Consider the following 15606-nt stretch of genomic DNA (forward strand, 5'->3'; position numbering starts at 1 on the left):
AGAACCTTTACAGAAGTCAAACTGTGTTGTTAAAAAGTTACTCTCTGAATGGTGGTTCACCATTCTAAGTGGATTTAGGTTGAAATACTATGCAGAGATGAAGAGGCTTACAAAGGCTGGAATAGGCTGGTGAGATGCACCAAAGCAGTAGTTGGATGAAGACCACAACAGCAGACTTCAACTCAGTTTATTGAAGGAAATCCAGCTCTTGCCGAAATTAGCTCTCTCTCTCTCTCTCTCTCTCTCTCTCTCTCTTTCTCTCTCTCTCTGTCTCTCTTTCTCTCTCTCTGACACACACACACACACACACACACACACACACACACACACACACACACACACCCTTCCTTCTAGCTACCACTCCATCTCTCTTACCAGTGTGTTCGCAAGGTGATGGGACATATGATTCATGCCTGGATGATATGGTGGCTCGAGTCTCACAATTTTTGATGAATGCACAGTGTGGCTTTCAACACGGCATTCTGCAGTTGACCGTCTCATTATTTTGCCCACCCATGTCATGAATGGTTTTCTGCAGAAATCCCAGACTGTCGCCGTGTTTTTCAATTTGGAGAAGGCCTATGACACCTGCTAGAGAGCTAGTACCCTCCATACTCTTCACATGTGGGGCTTCCGTGGCCACCTACCCTGTTTCCTTCAGACATTTTTAAAAGACTAAGTTTTCGAGGTGCATGAAGGGTCTCCCTTGTTGGACACCTTTATCCAGGAAAATGGTGTGTCTCAGGGTTCCATTCTGAGTGTCATTCTCTTTGCTATCACCATAAACCCTATAATGGCCTGTCTCCCACTGGGCATCTCCGGCTCCCTTTTTTTTGACGATTTTGCCTTCTATTGCAATTCTCTATGAACCTGTCTCACTTAGTGGCATCTTCAGCAATGTCTTGATTGTCTTTACTCCTGGAGCATCGACAATGGCTTTCGCTTTTCCACTGACAAAACTGTCTGTATGAATCCCACGAACGCTGACTGCAAATTTGTATGTCCGTCTGGTTATTTGACCTGTTGTACTGCCATTCACAAACAGCATTCCAGGAGGTGTTTTCCTACAGGATAACACTTGCTCACATACTGCTGTTGTAAGCCAACATGCTGTAGTGTGTCAACATATTGCCTTGGCTTGCTCGATAACCAGCTCTACCTCCAATCGAGCACATATTGGACATCATCTGATGACAGCTTCAACCGATCCACAAACATCATTAACTGTCCTTATATTGGCCAACCAAGTGCAACAGGCATGGAACTCCATCCCACAAACTGACACATGACACGTGTACAACAGCGTACCACCATTTACATTTATATTTGCAGTGGCTTATCTCACACTCACATTGATCTCTGATCCTGCAACGTTAATCACTTTACATATGTTGTCTCAACAAATATATTCCTGGTATTTCATTACTCTACATTAATTATTTTTTGGTGTTGCAAATTTTTCCGTCAGTGTACCTGGCCTTTCTTTAACCACCCCTGGTGCAATGCAGAATTTTCTTCCCAGTAGCGAGAAAATGCTGTTATTCCAATTTTGAAATCAGATAAATTGCCTCTTCAAACGGACAGCTGTCGTCCAGATTGTTTACTCAGTGTCCTGAAAGTTACTTGAACATCTGGTTAGTCGAAGGCTGTATTGTGTCCTTGAATCCCCGGATCTTTTGGCTTCGATCCAGGGTGCTTTTCGCCAAGGGCGCTCTACTGAAGATAATTTAGTCCACTTGAAGTGTGCTATCTGAACAGCTTTTGCTCAGCATCAGTTCCTTGTTGCAGTTTTCATTGACCTGCGTATATATCTTATGATACCACATGGTGCCATAACGTCCTTGCCACCTTAAAGGAGTGGGGCCTCCATGGCCCACTACAGATTTTTATCCAGAACTTTCTTCCATGTCACACTTTTTGGGTACAGGTTGGTGCCTCCTGTAGCATCCCCCCCTGCAGGAGAAGGGGCTTGCACAAGGTTCTGTTTTGAGTGTCGCTCTCCTTTTTGTGGCTATCAATGATCTGGCGGCAGCTGCATGACATATGGTGTCCCCATCGTTTTTGTTCGTCCGCGACGGCTATTGCTGGAGGCAGAATGCAGGGAGCAATACACCAAGCACAATCCTGGGCTTTCACTCATAGCATCCATTTTTTGGCTGCCATGACCTACGTTATGCATTTCTGTCATTGTGTTTTTTAGGACTGGTCTTTGATGCCTAGTTGACATGGCTTCCCCGTCTTTGTCAACTAAAGCAGACATGTAGGTCGCACCTGAATGCTCTTCTATGCCTCAGCGACACCGACCGCGGTGTGGTCCACTCTACTTTAATATGGCTGTGCAGTCACACCTAGATTACAGGAATCTCTCATATGACTTTTTATCAGCTTCAACATTAAGTCTGGATTCGATACACTATTGTGGGGTAAGACTGGTAACAGGTGCCTTTTGACTAGGCAGCAGTTGCACTATTGTGTGTTCTGCACCATCAAAAATTGATGGCAGCTGCTCGCCCATAGTACCCTAACTGTCATCTCCTCTTTCCAGATACGAGATCTACCTCCGAAAATGGCAACACAGGTCTGGGGTTATGATCACCAAGTCTGAGTCTTGGTCCAGCACACAGTTTTAATCTGCCAGGAAGTTTCATATCAGTGCACACTATGCTGCAGAGTGAAAATCTCATTCTAGAAAACTCTTTAACTGGAATTCTCTTTACATATTGGCTATTTTCTTCACATATGTGGGACATGGTCTCATCTGAAAAGTGAAAGCAAGCCTGTAAAAGAAAGGGGGGGCAGTTCTCAATTCTTGAGCAGTGACCCTCTTTTTTTTTCTTTTTCTTTTTAAAAAAAAAAAGATCCTTTGTAATTTGGGTGAGTTTATGTTCAATCCTTGCACCCAATTTACTCTTTCATCTACCTACTTTTTTTCTCGTCAAGCAGAACGATATTTATGCCCGTTGCTTAATACCTGTTTTGTATCACTTACAATGCTGGTATTTATGAATTTTTCTTTGTAGTGAGGTCTTGCCAACAGCAAATTTTCTGGATGAAAAGTTGCTCAATCTGCTCATATACTTTAAAATTTAAAAGTAAATCTAGCAATGCTAGAATGTATACAAAATACTGATATACCCATTTTCAAGTTGTTGTTTAAAGATTCGCGACTTTTAAAACTTACGTAGATTATCTTTTTGATGATAGAACTTTACATAAGAAGTTATTAAGAACATTGCGAATATCACATGACGAACAATTGAATGACTAAAGCAGTGTTATCAACCCTCATTCATTGACACATGTAATAAATTCATCGAGGCAGTGAAGTCCAGAGCTGTTGTAAAAATTTCTGAAATTAAAAGTATATATTACCTAATGAATGTAGTATTTTGGGGTGAAAGAGCACAATAATTATTATTTTTGGAATGTAATAATTCACTATGGCATCATTTTAATTTTAATAAGTTTCACACTGTAATGAAACAATGTCTAAATGCCTCTCTCTCTCTCTCTCTCATTTGTTATAACTTACCGCTGTTATTTTGTATTTGTACTGCAGTCATTACATTAAAATTGGCTATATTGATTCTACAATTTATACTATTATGTTATTGCTAAGAATTGATTTAAAGAATAAACATATATATTTATTTGTAAGATTTTGTAAATTTATACCACTGGAACTCTTTCAAAATATTTGATTGGGTAATACTGCCAATAAATACAATGACTTTCTTTCTTCTGTTTATGATTGTAATAGATGTTGGACACTTTGACTCCAAGTATGTTATACAGAAACGCAGTGATTTTTTACAAAAGGCAAAACTATGTGTTCGAAGAATTGTGGAGAGGAGGGTACGTGATGTATTTTAAGTAGGTTATAAAGAGTAACTATAACAACAAAAACAATAAATTATTGATAAAATTATTTAATTGAATAGATAAAAAATCTACTCACCAAGTGGCAGCAGAACATACACATAAAACACTGTTGTGATTGGCAAGCTTTCGGAGCCAGTGGCTCCTCCAGATAGAAGCATTGAAGGGGAAGGAAGAAGGGTAATGGAAAAGGCCTGGAGAGTTCCAGGAAAAGGTGTAGATTTTGGGAAAGTCACCCAGAACTGCGGATCAGGCGAAAAATAGAAACGACACATGTCATATACCAGCTATTATGTAAACACTGTTCAGCTTTCTACATCTGCATGACTACCACCAAATTATCAGTTAGGATAAATGGGCATAGGCATAGTGTATATACTGGAAACTCACAATATCCTGTTGCAGAGCACGCTCTACAACATGGCATACGTGACCTCGACACTTGTTTCACCACACATGCCACCTGGATTCTTCTGCCAGACACCAGTTTCTCAGAACTCCGCAGGTGGGAACTAGCACTACAACGTGTCCTTGGCTCTCACCACCCACCTTGCCTTAATTTACGTTAATTTCTCCTGTCTCCGCCTTTCTTCACTGTAATTACTCTTTGCTTCACTCCGTTTTAGCTTTCTACATCTTTCATTGTCTTTCCCGTCTATTTTCACTGCCCCCTCCCACAGCTGTTGTATACAATACGCTTAGCTTCTCACTCTTATTAAGTCATGTACAGTTTTAGTAGTAATCTCTGTCTTGCATATTACCCTGTCTTCCACCTTTAAGCTCTCAGGTTTCCGAATCTTGCCTGATGCAGTCCCCAACAATTAGTCTTTCCTTCTCATCCTGTACGGTAAGTCACCCATGACCCACGGTTCTGGGTAACTTTCCCAAAATCTACCCCTTTTCTTAGACCTCTCCAGTCCTTTTCCTTCACCCTTCTTGCTTCCCCTGCAACCCTTCAGCCTGAAGAAGGAGTCACTGACTCCAAACGCTTCCCTATCACAACAGTCTTTTATGTGTGTGTTCTGCCACTGCTTGGTGAGTAGATTTTTTATCTATCCAATTAAATAATTTTATAAAGAGTATCTGTGTGTGATGTTTTTATTGGTATACAACTTGTTATAAACATAACTTATTTTTACCATTTAATATGTTTCCAGATATTTACCAGTGGTAAAGATGAAATTGGGTTGATTGTACTTGGTTCTGACAAGACACAGACTCCACTTGATTACCCAAATGTGAGTGTGGAATTTCCTCTTGCACTGCCTACATGGCAGATGATATCCATTGTGGAGAAATCTTTACATGAAAGAGAAATAAAAACAGATTGGATAGATGGTGTTGTTGTTGGCATGCAAGTCTTGAAAGATGAGCTAGATTAAGTATTTAAAGCTGTCTGTTTCATGACATTCCTGGAACATGTTCCAGAATGTGTGTTACACAAATCACAGTGACATAGTTGTGACTTTATAAACTTGAATCAATATGTTTTTGTAATGAAAAAGAAACAGAAGGCACAATACCTGCAGAAATAGGAAATTTGTTTGTGTGATTTTACTGTATGAATGTTTCTTACAGTTTTTCAGCTCAATAATTAAGGAGGTATTGATACAAGGCTTTGCCAAAAATCCATCTGTCACCTACAATTCCAGCCCTGTCACTGGCATTCCCTACCCCACAATATGACTGGGCCACCATGAAAGCAGCTACATCATTGTCAAATTCACTGAAACTACTGCATAGCAATTTACTTGAGTATGGCTGCTGTTGTGGTCTTCAGTTTGGTTTAAGCACTGCGTCAATACCTTCTCTTCATAGCACTCGGAGGTCGCGATCTGCGACTGTTTTTACAAATGGCAAGAGAACTTTTCCTCTAGTTGCTTGTTTTTCAGTGAAAGATTCAAATATTTTAGAATGTAGTGCCTTATGTATATCTGTTAGAATAGCCACAAGGTCTGAAAGTTATTTTCAAATGATTGAGCTCTTCTACACAGTATTGAAATTCACAGATTCTTCCAACCTGGTCCACCAATGTCTTACATACTCCTCTTCCTCCATGAATTGTTTCCAGCATTTGGAGATGAAACATTAGGCAGCAAAACGTGCCTTATAACCAAAATATAATGAACATATAATTAAATTAACCAAAGATGTAATGTTGCACTCTCAGGTAAGACTGATCTTGAATGCAAAGCCAAAGTGGAAATTAAATGTACGCTGCAACATTCATCACACTTTTTGTTATTGAATTTATTCACAGTGCCATAGGGAGAACTGAGTTTATGTGTTTTATAGAGTCAGATACACGCTGTGGCACAGGGTGCTGTCCGTTATTCTCCTGACTATGATGTGCAGGAATGGTAGTCTTCCTTCTTCTTTGGTCTCCATAGTGAATTTGATTTTGTGGCGTGTGGAGTTCACATGTACAAAGAAGTCAAGAAGTTTGTCTCTTCCATGAGGCCAGATGACAAGTGTGTTATTTACATAACAGAAGAAGAAGAAGATGGATTTCCATTTGGATGACATCAGGGCCTCTTCCTCGAAGTGCACCGTAAACATATTCACAATCTCTGGTCAGAGTGGCCTGCCTATTGCGACTCCATCTGTTTGCGGGAGGTGGGTGTGCCACAAGTCAGTGAAGTGGGAAAGCTGACCAAGTAATATGCGTGACGTGTCATACCTCGACCGATATTGAGAACAGAATAAAAAATTCAGAGGCATTACTTTTCAGCACTCCCATGCATATTCTGTATGCAAGAAAAGCTTATGGAGCAGGTTTCTCATTCAGAAATTCTATTTCAGTGTTGGTTGTTCACATGAAGACCGTGTTAAGCATAATGGAAGAAGGAGAAATGTTTATCAGCATTCCAGATTTGGCAGTGGAAGGCTCATGGTCTGCTGAGACTCTGGTTTATTGTTTCACTATATTGCTGCTTGCATTGCTCAGAATCTCATTTTGTGCGAACATAGAATTGGTAGGTTCAGCTGGGCCATGCTAAATGCCTTGCAGGGCCTCAGTAGTGCCACCCAACTAGCACCTGAGAGGGCAGACAAGTGTTCGCTCATGCGTACATGATCCTGCAGTGAAGTTGTGTACATTTAGTCAGGAAGTGGGCTTGTATACAGTGAGACAAGTATCCACACAGACAATGTGATGGCATCTGGAGCAGCACAGACTGTCAAGCCCTTAATGCAGCTCTAGAGAGAGGTGAACTGACAGCGGTGCAACTAACAACAATGCCAGACACAGGAATGGCACTGTGTCATCGTATCAGATGAGTCTCGGTTCTGCAACATCGTCACAATTGATGTACTTGTGTGTGGAGGCTCTGATGCCAACAGACCTGGCCAGATTGTACCTGTCATTCCCATGCGGGTCCAGCTTGTGATGTGATGGTATGGGGTGAAACTGGATACATGTCACAACCTCTGGTTCGCATCGCCAGTAATTTGGACAGCAGCCATTGCATTTGTGTTTTGTTAAGGCCTATCGCTGTGCCATATTTTCAAGGGCTCCATGATGTTATCTTTTAACAAGATAATGCAAGACTACACATCACCTGAGCTGTACTGAGCTACCTCGATACAGAGAGTGTTCCACTGTTGCCATATCCAGCATTTTCTTCAAATCTGTCAACTGTGGAGAACGTCTGTTCACAGAATGCCAAGAGATGGGTATGCCACCAGTCGCCAGCCACCAGTCGCCAACCACTACAGTTGATGAACTCTGACATATGACATACAGTTGAGTAGCATGAATTAATGTACCCATGGCTGTAATCCAACCTCGATTTGATATCCAGTGTGATGAGAGCTGTTCTGCTGTTCCAGTTTCAATACTGAAATTCATATATTATTTTTATGCTATCCTTACCAGATTGGACTGTGGTGTCATACAGCATAAAATATCTTACAACGTGTTGAATCAGTGATGAGAAGTGTAGAACAGCCAGCAGGGGAAAGATGTTGGCAATGAGACAGCTTTTATGTAGAACAGCAGTACAGTGTTTTACAGTGCATAATACTTCCACTGATTGAGAACAAAATGTGCAGTTTGCTGTCATCCATTTTCACAAACATAGCCTTGAAAAATAATGTTGACATTACTGTGCATTTCACTCTGAGGCATATTGCACTCTGAGAATGTTCATCGAATTCAGTTACTTTGTATTATATTTCAGTAACAGTGACATAATAGCAAATTGGACTGTATGAGTTTTTATTGATTTTTTTTTCCAGAGACACACTACCATTTCTTCAGATTTATTTAATTTGGGTATAAATCCTTTCCAGCATATATGCTGTACACAAAATGTTGAACATAAAATATAGCTATCTGCTGATTTAACATCTTGCTGAGTATACCAGTACAATGTTCTGTTGTAACACATAGTTCAATGTATTTTACACACTTATAAACTTATTTATACAGTTATAGTAATTTATACCATTACATTAATGTTGTACCTTAATGTTCTGGAAGATGATATTATAAGGAACCTCATACTTTTCCTGGATGATAGAGTTGTCTATAATGAATTATTGCCTGAAAAAGATCTGCACAAATTTGAGTCAGATCATAACATTTCAAATTGGTCCAAAGATAGGCAACTGAGTTTAAGTTTTCAGAAATGTAAATTGGAGCACATCACAAAATAAATAAAAGACAGTATTGTATGACTAAATTATCAAATAATCACAGTTTTAACTGGTCAACTCATACAAATATCTGGATGAAATGAAATGGTGACATAGACTCACTTGTAGGCAAAGCAGAATGCAGACTTCAATTCGTTGGTAAGATACTGGAAAATGCAATCAGTCTATAGAGGACATTGCTTACAAAATACTTGTGTGGCCCATTCTAGAATATTGCTTAAGTATGACCCATAACAAATAAGGCTAATGGCAGACATTGAATGTATACAAAATAGTGTAGCATGATTGATCATAGATTTATTTGATGCTTGGGAGAGCATCAAGAAGCTACTAAAAATTGGAAATGCCAGACAAGTGAAGATAGACGCCAAATATATGACAAAACCCAACTTATGAAATTTCAGGGACCTGTATTAAGCGAGGTATTTAGGGATTATACAATAACCACATATATATCACTCCTATAGGGACCATGAAGGCAAGATTAATTACAGCATGCACAGAACCATTTAAAGAATCATTCTTCCCACACACCACATGAGCATTGAATGGGGAAAAACCATAATAGGTGGTACAACAATGTACTGTGTCGGACAAACCCACAGTGGTTTATACAGTGTGCATGGAGACATGGAATCAGTTGACAGTAGCTGGGTAATGGTTCATATTGATTCCCATTTCCCTGTTGTAGTAGGTGATCTTATGCCTCTAATTATTTTTTCATTGCTATCTTAACTTGCATTCTTCAATTCAGTTTATTAACCCTTCTTATCTCTTTGTATTAGGGCAAATGTACAGTTAACTTTTAAGGAATTTGTATTTTCAATTTATCAACTGGAGTTTTGTTTCATATGCAGCAGCAATGTTACAAATTATTTGTTTCAGTTTGTTTAGAATAATTTGCTGTTTCACAGGTGCCTTGAAGAAAATAAAAGATCTCGAAAGTGTCTTAATGACAACCGATGGCCTCATATTGACAAGACAGCTGGTTGCTTTGCAGAGGGCAGGGCTTGACGGTCTGAACATCAGCTTAGACACCCTGCAGTCCCAACGCTACAACCAGATCACGAGGAGGAAAGGCTGGGAGCGTGTCATGGCTGGCATAGATCTAGCCTTGCAACTTGAATACGACCCTGTGAAGGTATTACTAGTGCAGCTGTCATCGCATGCAGACTTTCATAAGCAAAAGATGTAAATCTGTTGTTAAGAATATCAATACAAGAATCACCATTTTAAAGCAGTATGCCCTCACCCTCGCCCCCATCCCTGCTCCCACCCTCACCCCTGTCTCCACACTGCAGCTGTAAGTGAAGGAAGGTATATTAAGACAGAAGAAGTAAATTTTAGCTGACGATGCTAACAGTTTCGTAGTTTATACAACATAAAAAGTATGCCTTGCAAGTTTACCAATTAAATATCGTATATTTTCCTCCAAAGAGAGTCTTATGAGACTCAAGATCTTTATAGTTTCTCTTTTTTTCTTTTGTGTCTTTAGTTTAAAGTAAGTTTCCTCTATTGTGGTGTTGTTTTGAAAAAAATACTCAATTGTTTGGAAAAATTATTCTTAATTCTGTAGTCACACTTTTGTTGTGTCTAAGTACTACTGGTTTCAGTAGCGAGTACCGGCATCAGTTCATCTTATTATCAAAAATTTCTGTGCAAAATAAAAGCTGACCACTGTGGCCGAGCGGTTCTAGGCACTTCAATCCGGAACCGTGCTGCTGCTATGGTCGCGGGTTCGAATCCTGCCTCAGGCAGAGATGTCCTTAGGTTAGTTAGGTTTAAGTAGTTCTAAGTCTGGGGGACTGATGACCTCAGATGTTAAGTCCCATAGTGCTTAGAGCCATTTGAACCATTTTGCAAAATAAAAAGCTTCTGTACAACTGCAAACTAGACATACCATTTTCAGGGTGCAGTTCACATCTATTGAAAGCACAACAGTGACCTTTACTTTTAGTAGATAAGACACCTACTGGGGTAAGTGACTTGATGAATGCACACAAGAAGTTGTCATTTATTCCACATGTAGCTGCCATGCAGAATCATATTTTGTATTAGTTTGTCCTTACTCTTCCAAAAGGTTAAACCTTGTCTCTGCAGCCACAGCTTCCTCTCTTCAGCAGTTGTCTTCATCTCCATGTGTGAAGAAAATCCCATTCATTGATCATATTGTTTAAGTAGGATGTTCTCAGTCATCCCCTTGTTTTCTTACCTACGATCTTGCCTTCAGAAATGTTTTTTAAAAGATTATCATCTCCAGTTAAGTGTCCAGTGTATTTTGCTTTGCTCTGGCCTATAACTTTCAGTGGTTCTTTCTTCTCTCCTATTTCCTTTAATTTTTCTGTCAATGCAGATAGTTCTTGTACTTCTCCTCCAGAACCACATTTCAACAGGTTTGAGGTGAGCTTCCTTTGGCTTTTCTAATGTACAGATTTTGCATCTGTGTGTCAGAACACTCCACACAAAGGTCTTTACAAATATTTTCTTAATGTGGGAGCTGATATGTTTATTCAGTTGCAGCTTCTTCTTATTTTGGAAGGAACTCTTCACCTGTGCTATTCTTTTCTTGAATGCCTTGAAATATTGGTTGTTTTCTTGCAAAATGCTACTGAGATAGTGAATTTCAGTTCCTTTCTTGAGTTACTCATTGCCTGTTCTTGTGTCAGTCCTACCTCCACCTCCTTTCTTGTCTGTAGCCATAACTTTTGTCTTCTTTGTATTCATTTTTAGCTTTAGTTTTACCATTTCTTGATTTAAGGCCTGAAACATTTTATTTAGTTCCTACTCTGATTTACTATTGCGATGTCGTCAATCTGCAGTGTATATGCATGCAATTAAGTCTCCATATCGACATCATGCTCCAAAAACCACCTAACTGTGTGTGGCAGGGGGTACGTCTCATGCTACCAACTGATCCCCTCTGCCTTGTTCCATTTGTGAACAGTGCTTCGGAAGAATGACTGTCAGTACGCTTCTGTATTATCTCTAACTTCTCAAATTTCCTTCTCGTGATCATTTCGTGAATTGTATATGAGTGAAACTATTATGTTGTCAGACTCTTCTCGGAAACTACTCTCTCGAAACGTTGGTAGTAAATCTTTCCGTGATGCACAACTGCTCTCTTATGGCATCCACCACTGGAGTTGCTGAGCATCTCTGTAATGATCTCACAGTGACTAAATGATCCTGTGACAAAACACTCCGCACTTCATTGGATCTTCTTTCTCTCTTCTGTCAGTCGTACTGGGTAAGGACACAGGGGTAATTTACATTCACTTAAGATTCTTCCTGTGGATGTTAGTCTGGCATCTGCTTTTCTATTGCTGTTTTGTGTGGTCATTCCACTTTAAGGTTGCTCTGGATAGTTACTTCTAGATATTTTACGGTAGATTCTGTTTCCAGCAATTTGTCATTAATAGTGTAGTTGTACAGTATTGGATTTTGGATTTCTTTTCCTGTGTGTGTGTGTGTGTGTGTGTGTGTGTGTGTGTGTGTGTGTGTGTTACATTTATTTATGTGCAGGGTCAACTGCCAGAGCCTGCATCATTCACCAATCCTCTGCAGGTCATTGTGCAAATTGATACTGTCTTCTGTTGTTGATACTTTCTTATGGACAAGTGTAATACCTGTGAACGATATTAAGGAGCCTCTGACACTTTCTACTGGATCATTTATATACATTGTAAATGTAATGGTCCTATCACATTTCCTTGGAGTATTCCAGAAATTACCTTTTGATTCTTGTCATCTTTTCTTTGTTGTTGTTATCACTTCCTTGATGAACATATTAAGGAAGTAAGGTGATAGAAGGCGCCCTTCTCTCACTGCCCTTCTGGTTTTCCTTCTTTCATATCCGGTTCAGTACTCTGACTTTTGTATATACTCAAAATTAATCATCTGTCCTTCCACTTTGGACATTACTTTAAGGAATGATGATATAATGGTAATCTGTTTATTAAACAATATTTTAATGATACACGATGCTTTCTGATCATATAGTGGCTTGATGATGGAATTTGATACTGAAATTAGTAATCATTAGACAAAATAAAAGTGAAGCTATAATAAAAGAAAGTAATATTTTGGATCATGTCAGTTGTTGTTCCAAACAACAGCACGTCAGGAATAGGTTCAAATTGCTCTGAGCACTATGCAACTTAACTTTGAGGTCATCAGTCACCTAGAACTTAGAACTAATTAAACCTAACTAACCTAAGGACATCACACACATCCATGCCCGAGGCAGGATTCGAACCTGCGAACGTAGCGGTCACTCGGCTCCAGACTGTAGCGCCTAGAACTGCACGGCCACTCCGGCTGTCCAGGAATAGGTACTAAATTATTTGTCCGCTGATGACCTCACAGCTTAGAACACTAAAACACAAATGTTACTTGTTTGTTATGTGCCCTGGTAGAGTGTACAACTGTTTACAGTTCACGATTGGTTGTTGGAGATTGGGCGTTACTCACATAGTGTATTTGGTGCACAGTGCAGAAAAAGGCAGTGTCCAGAAAAGTAAACAAGTGTAAAGGCAAAAGTTTCATGACAGGATGTTGTGTCACCATACTTGGAAGACAATTATAGCCAAAGACAGAAATTTAAAAGAAACTGGCTCATTTGAGCTGCGGAGACCTAGTCGAGGAATCTCAGTAGATAATTGTTAGCACAGTAGAATTTATAAAGAGACAATGTCAGTTCGTGTGAGGGAAGGTTGATTGGTAAGTACCTATCAGCTTTCTCATAAAACTCACAATTTGAAGAATACACATCAAGGAAAAGGTAGAAGTCCAACAGTGTCAAATCTAGACAATAATATCGATCATCCAACAGTTTTGCAAAATCCCCAGTTGTACTTACTTTACTTACTTACTACTAACTTACTCAGATTTGCTGTGTACCATACAAGGAACTGCTTTCAACTAGTTCACTCGATCAGCTGCCAAGTTCTCACCTTCCTCCAAGTTTGTGTCCATGCATTGAAGATTCATTGCAAAAGTTCCAGGTGTTAAAAGGTCTTCCTGTACATCTGTATCTGTCCATTGATTTCAACAACAGTGGTGATTTTGGGATTCTTCCACCTTACATGCGTAGAACATAACCTGCAATCTTCAGTCTTCTTTCAACAATAATTTTGTGCAGGCTGTGTAGACCTCGTATTCTCAGCACTTCATCGTTTGTAACTTGGTTGGGTTAACATCTTCAGAATTCATCTCTAGCATTGTTGGTGAAAAATATGGAGACTGTGTGCTGATTTTACTGACATTTTCCAAGTCTCACACATATAAACGATAAAGGAGTACAGTCAAAGCTTTGTTGACATATTACAGACCTAATTGCCATATGGACTGATTTTCCAGTTCTGCTGGTGATTTCTGCATCTGTGACCTCATTATTACATATAAAGCTACCGAGATATGGCATCTGTCAACATCTTGTAGTATCTTCTATTGCAATGTAATCGGGGAAGAGACGAGTAATTTCCACTTACTTTGCACATTCTGTTTGCCTTATCTCTATTAATTTTTAGCCCTACACAATAGGGCATTTAATGAGAAAGCAGATAAAAATTAACTTGATGCCTTCAAAGGAGATGGTCTCTACTAAGTCTCTACTCCTTCAAGTCTGACTATGTAAGTGTAGACCAGAGATGGTTTGAATTCAGAGAAATAGTATCGACATCAATTAAGAGATATATACCAAATAAATTGAAAGGATACCAAATAAATTAAAAGGGTGGTGCACAAAATATGTCAAAACTCAGCTGCAGAAGCAATGAAAAAAAGCATGTCAAAATTTAAAAGAATGCAAAATCTCCAAGATTAGCGATGTTTTACTGAAGCTCGAAACTTAGGGTGGGTTTCAGTGCAAGATGTGTTTAATAGTTCCCATAGTGAAACTTCATTTTGAAATCTGGAAGAAAATCCAAAGAGGTTCTGGTTGCATGTATAGTACACCAATGGCAAGACACAACCAATACCTTCACTGCGCAATAGCTGTGGTAATGTTACTGATGACAGTGCTACTAAAGCAGGGTTACTAAACACGGATTTCTGAAATTTCTTCACCAAAGACAACAAAGTAAATATTGCAGTATTCAAATCAAGAACAACTGCAACTGTGAGTAACTTAGTAGTAGCTCTCCTCAGTGTCATAAACCATTTATGTTTCTTTCAGATAATGTTGATACAATAGCTCCATTAGAAATCATATATAGCTGCTCATTTGATAAAGATCCATACCTAGAGACTGAAAAGTTGCTCAGGTCACACCAATGCTCAAGAAAGAAAAGAGGAGTAATCTACTAAATAACAGACTCATATCACTAATGTTGATTTGCATTAGGATTTTGGAACATAAATTGTGTTTGAATATTATGAATTATCTCAAAGATAATGATTCATTGATAAATAGCCAAGATAGAGTCAGAAATATTGACCTTTTAAAACACAGCTAGCTCTTTAGTCACACAAAGTGATAAGTGCTGTTGATTGGGGATCTCAAATTGATTCCATATTTGTAGATTTCCAGAAGACTTTTTGAAACAGTTCCTCACAAGCATTTTCTAATCATATTGTGTGCCTATGGAGTATTGTCTGAGTTGTACAACTGGATGTGTGGTTTCCTGTCAGAAAGGTCACAGTTCATAGTAATTGATGGAAAATCGTCAAGTAAAAGAGAAGTGATATCTGACATTCCTCAAGGAAGTGTTATAGACCACCTGCTGTTGCCAATCTACATTAACAATTTAAGAGAGAATCTGAGCAGTCCTCTTAGATGATGCTATCATTTACAGTCTTGCAAATCATTTACTGTCTTTTAAAGTGATCAGATGATAAAAATGAACTGCAAAATGATTTAGGCTACCTATCCATATGATGCAAAAAGTGGTAACTGACCTTAAATAATAAAAATTGTTATGTCTTCTGCATGAGTAGTAAAAGGCATCTACTAAATTTTGTTTACATGATAATTCACACAGATCTAAAGGCTGTGAAGTTTACTGAATACTTAGGAATTACATTTACAAATAACTTAAATTGGAATGCTCACATAGATAATGCGGTGGG

General features: G+C 39.0%; 1 protein-coding gene across 1 annotated transcript in view; it reads left to right on the top strand.

The window, feature by feature from the left end:
- Positions 1 to 3726: 3726 nt before the first annotated feature.
- Positions 3727 to 15606, top strand: part of LOC126416522 (molybdenum cofactor biosynthesis protein 1-like) — a 63696-nt gene continuing 51816 nt past the window's right edge. Inside the window, exons 1-3 of the mRNA XM_050084267.1 lie at positions 3727 to 3855; positions 5037 to 5229; positions 9453 to 9679. Coding sequence (XP_049940224.1) covers positions 3727 to 3855; positions 5037 to 5229; positions 9453 to 9679 — 549 coding nt within the window. The remainder of the gene's footprint in view (positions 3856 to 5036; positions 5230 to 9452; positions 9680 to 15606) is intronic.

Source organism: Schistocerca serialis, chromosome 8, assembly GCF_023864345.2.
Source record: "Schistocerca serialis cubense isolate TAMUIC-IGC-003099 chromosome 8, iqSchSeri2.2, whole genome shotgun sequence".
Classification (NCBI taxonomy): domain Eukaryota; kingdom Metazoa; phylum Arthropoda; class Insecta; order Orthoptera; family Acrididae; genus Schistocerca; species Schistocerca serialis.